Below are 3,188 nucleotides of genomic sequence, written 5' to 3' on the forward strand. Positions count from 1 at the left end.
TAGGGACAGATAATCTAGTCTATATAAATCCGCATAAAAACAACAACAGCACACACACAATATTAATACAGCTGTGAAAAGCCCAAAAGGTGGCACAGAATGTAGCTTACATAAACTTATATAACACTAACATCAAACTGCCATGATAAAATCTGGAATTCAATCGAAAACTTATCTGGTAGACTTTGATTCACATTAAGTCTTAATTCATTTAAGTTTCAACAACCAGTGTAACTACACTATCACATTGTAGATATCTTGATGCCTTGTTCGTTCATATTTTTAGTCGATATTGACAACGGGCTAATTGAAGCTTAATCTCCTAGGCAGAACCTGTAGTGGTATTTCAATTATCGGTTAGTTGTCCGTATAAGTAGTTGTTTCAGTCAGACCCAATCTTGCAGCAGCTTCAAGACTTATTCTTTTTCTTACAGGTTTTCCGAGTCTTACTTTGGGAAACGATTCAAATTGCAAAAAGTATGTCGGCATTTCGCCAAGACTGTTCTGAGTGTGCTCCTTAAAAAGTTTCTGTTCAAAGAATCTTTTCACGTCTTCTGGGGTAACCTGCCCGGACGGCACAAAACACACACAAACTTCTTCAAGTAGTCTTTTATCAGGTACAGGTACCACACAAACGTCTTTGATCGACGTCATCTCCCTTAAAAGAGACTCCAACATTCCAGGGTATATATTTTTACAGCCTCTTGATATGACATCATTTTCACGCCCCATGATTATGATATTTCCTTCAGGTGATATTTTACCGAGGTCGCCTGTTCTATACCATTTACTTTCTGTGAAAACCTGCTTTGTAAGCTGCGGATTACCAGCGTACTCTTTCATTGCATATGGTGAGCGGACTTGAATTTTGCCTATCGTTCCTCTTTCTTTGGGAATATCTAGGTGGTCGTCTACGATTCTGATCTCCACTCCCGGAATGGGCCTGCCAACGTCTCCTGCTTGTAGAGGTTCACTACCATCAATAGGACCTTTTACAGACATTCGTATACATTCAGTAGTACCATATATAACCATCATTTTCTGACAAAATCGTCCTACGACTCCCGTATAGAAGTTGTCGATCATCTGACCAGTTACGACAATATTCCGAAGTCTAAACCCATCCTCCGTTACAGACTGGGGTAGCTCCAACAAATCATGGATTAAAAGGGGCTGGAGCCATGCATCTGTGCAATCTTCTTCTTTTACAACCTGCCAAACAAAACCAGCATTCTCGCTATTCATTTCTACAGCTGATCCTAACATTACCCAGGGATTTCCTTTAACGATAACACCTATAAGACTTTCTGACATCCATCCGAATATTTTTTCACTTAAATTATTACTCTGATAATTCGTCGTACGCGGACTATTGGCTGGGGGACAGTTGATAGAGCTGAAGTGAGAATGACAGACCATTTTTGACTTTCCAGTGCTTCCCGATGTGGAGAAAAGATTCACTTTGTCTTCAGGATAAATATCTGGGAGATCCACTTTATCCAGGGGACGCGATTTGATATTTTCCAAAGTTTCTGACATTTTAACATCGCATGAGTCTGTTTTTCTAAGAAATATAACTTTAATATCGGTTTCCCCTCTCCCGTTTTCTCTTTGAACAGTGCAGTGATCCAGCATAGCTTTGACAGGGGGAAGGAAACAGTTATCTTTGCCACAATCCACCAACATGACTTTTGCCTGTAGAAGTTGAATTTGGGTTTTGACATCTTGCGCTGTTTTCATATTAATGGTGACATTCCATACAACAGCTCCAGCTAACATTATTCCCAATGATCCAATAGCCTTCTCTAGAGAATTCGGACCTACCAGGCCTACTGTGTCACCTCGCTTGACTCCCTGTGTCACCAGATATCTTGCCAGGTGTTCGGCTTGTTGATACAAGCTAGCGTTTGTCAAACTTGATCTTGACCCGTCCGGTTCTCTGAGAATTAATATTTCCTGATTTCGCATGTGGGTTAATGTTGCGTCCCGTTTTGTTGCTCATTAGTGTATTCATGTAAAAAATACATTGTTGTACATTGTTGCAACTTGTACATTCCAATGACGTCACATTGTTTACAGATCCCGCGTTGTGTCTGCACTGCCTGACACGAAGGCTTCATTCTGTGTTTTTTAGTGTTTTTGTTAGTTTTCTTACAATTCAATTGATCAGGTATGATTAAACAACCCCAATCAATATGAGGTGTGAATGTAATTTTAAGTTTAAACGGCATGTTGCGAAAAATACTTCAACTTTCACTTTGACAGTGCATTCGTGATCGGAGCTTCGATCGGCTGTCATGGCAACGACGAGGACGGTGGTTTTATCAGTGTCGAATTTATAAACTTGCATGTACAGCCGAAAACGTCTAACTATACCTTATGTCTTTGGAAATCATCTGTAAATAATTATTTGAATTAATTACGATCCATTGCATTCGTTTATTAACGTTTGTTCTTTTCTATATGCCGATTTCGATACTTAAAACACTGAAGAGTTCCAATATTGGAGAATGAACATTAACACTTGCTCTATAAATCGTTCTAGAGCACCCGACTACCCTAAATCAATAATTATGAAACAGGTAAGAGCGTGAAGGTAATTGTATGAGAACAACGAAAAGTGCTGTACATTCTTACGAAAATGACAAACATCGTCAAAATTACTTAAAAAGTAGTCAATTAATCGGCACTTCGTCAATTAAGACCAGTTTATAACGCCGTTATGTAACCATACTTGAATAAATAGAAGAATGTACAGCACTTTTTCTCGGTTTCTTAGCACGATGAATAAGTGCATCATATTTGTTTGTACGACAAAATACGTTGGTCGGGTGCTCTGGCCATATTTACCGACCAAGTGTTAATGTAGTCCTTCGTGCCGGTCACGTGACCACGCGAGAACTGGAGGACCGACGAAAACATCCCGATAAAGACGTTTGACACCTAACATCAAAATCCGATCAAGAAAACAAACAGAACTTACAGGGAAATCATTAAATATTGAATTTATATAAAAACATGACGATTTTTGTTCTTTTTAATTTTAAATGCAACATTAACCCACATGCGTTGGACGTAAGCGAGAATTCTCTCGAGCTATCTGGGTAACTGTGGTGTAGATGTAGGGCCTAACAGGCGGGACATGGAGATAACTGAGATTCGACACAGCAGCCATATCACTACTCTGA

General features: G+C 39.3%; 1 protein-coding gene across 1 annotated transcript; it reads right to left on the reverse strand.

The window, feature by feature from the left end:
* Nucleotides 1–357: 357 nt before the first annotated feature.
* On the reverse strand, nucleotides 358–1,968 carry LOC117340694 (medium-chain acyl-CoA ligase ACSF2, mitochondrial-like). The gene has a single exon (XM_033902457.1). The coding sequence runs from the start codon at nucleotides 1,966–1,968 to the stop codon at nucleotides 358–360; it is 1,611 nt and encodes a 536-aa protein (XP_033758348.1).
* Between the last annotated feature and the right edge of the window lie 1,220 nt (nucleotides 1,969–3,188).

The sequence above is a fragment of the Pecten maximus genome, chromosome 13, assembly GCF_902652985.1.
Source record: "Pecten maximus chromosome 13, xPecMax1.1, whole genome shotgun sequence".
Lineage (NCBI taxonomy): Eukaryota > Metazoa > Mollusca > Bivalvia > Pectinida > Pectinidae > Pecten > Pecten maximus.

Excerpts from the sequence above, each read along its gene's own strand:
- LOC117340694 (XM_033902457.1), bottom strand. The coding sequence starts at position 1,968 with ATGCGAAATCAGGAAATATTAATTCTCAGAGAACCGGACGGGTCAAGA.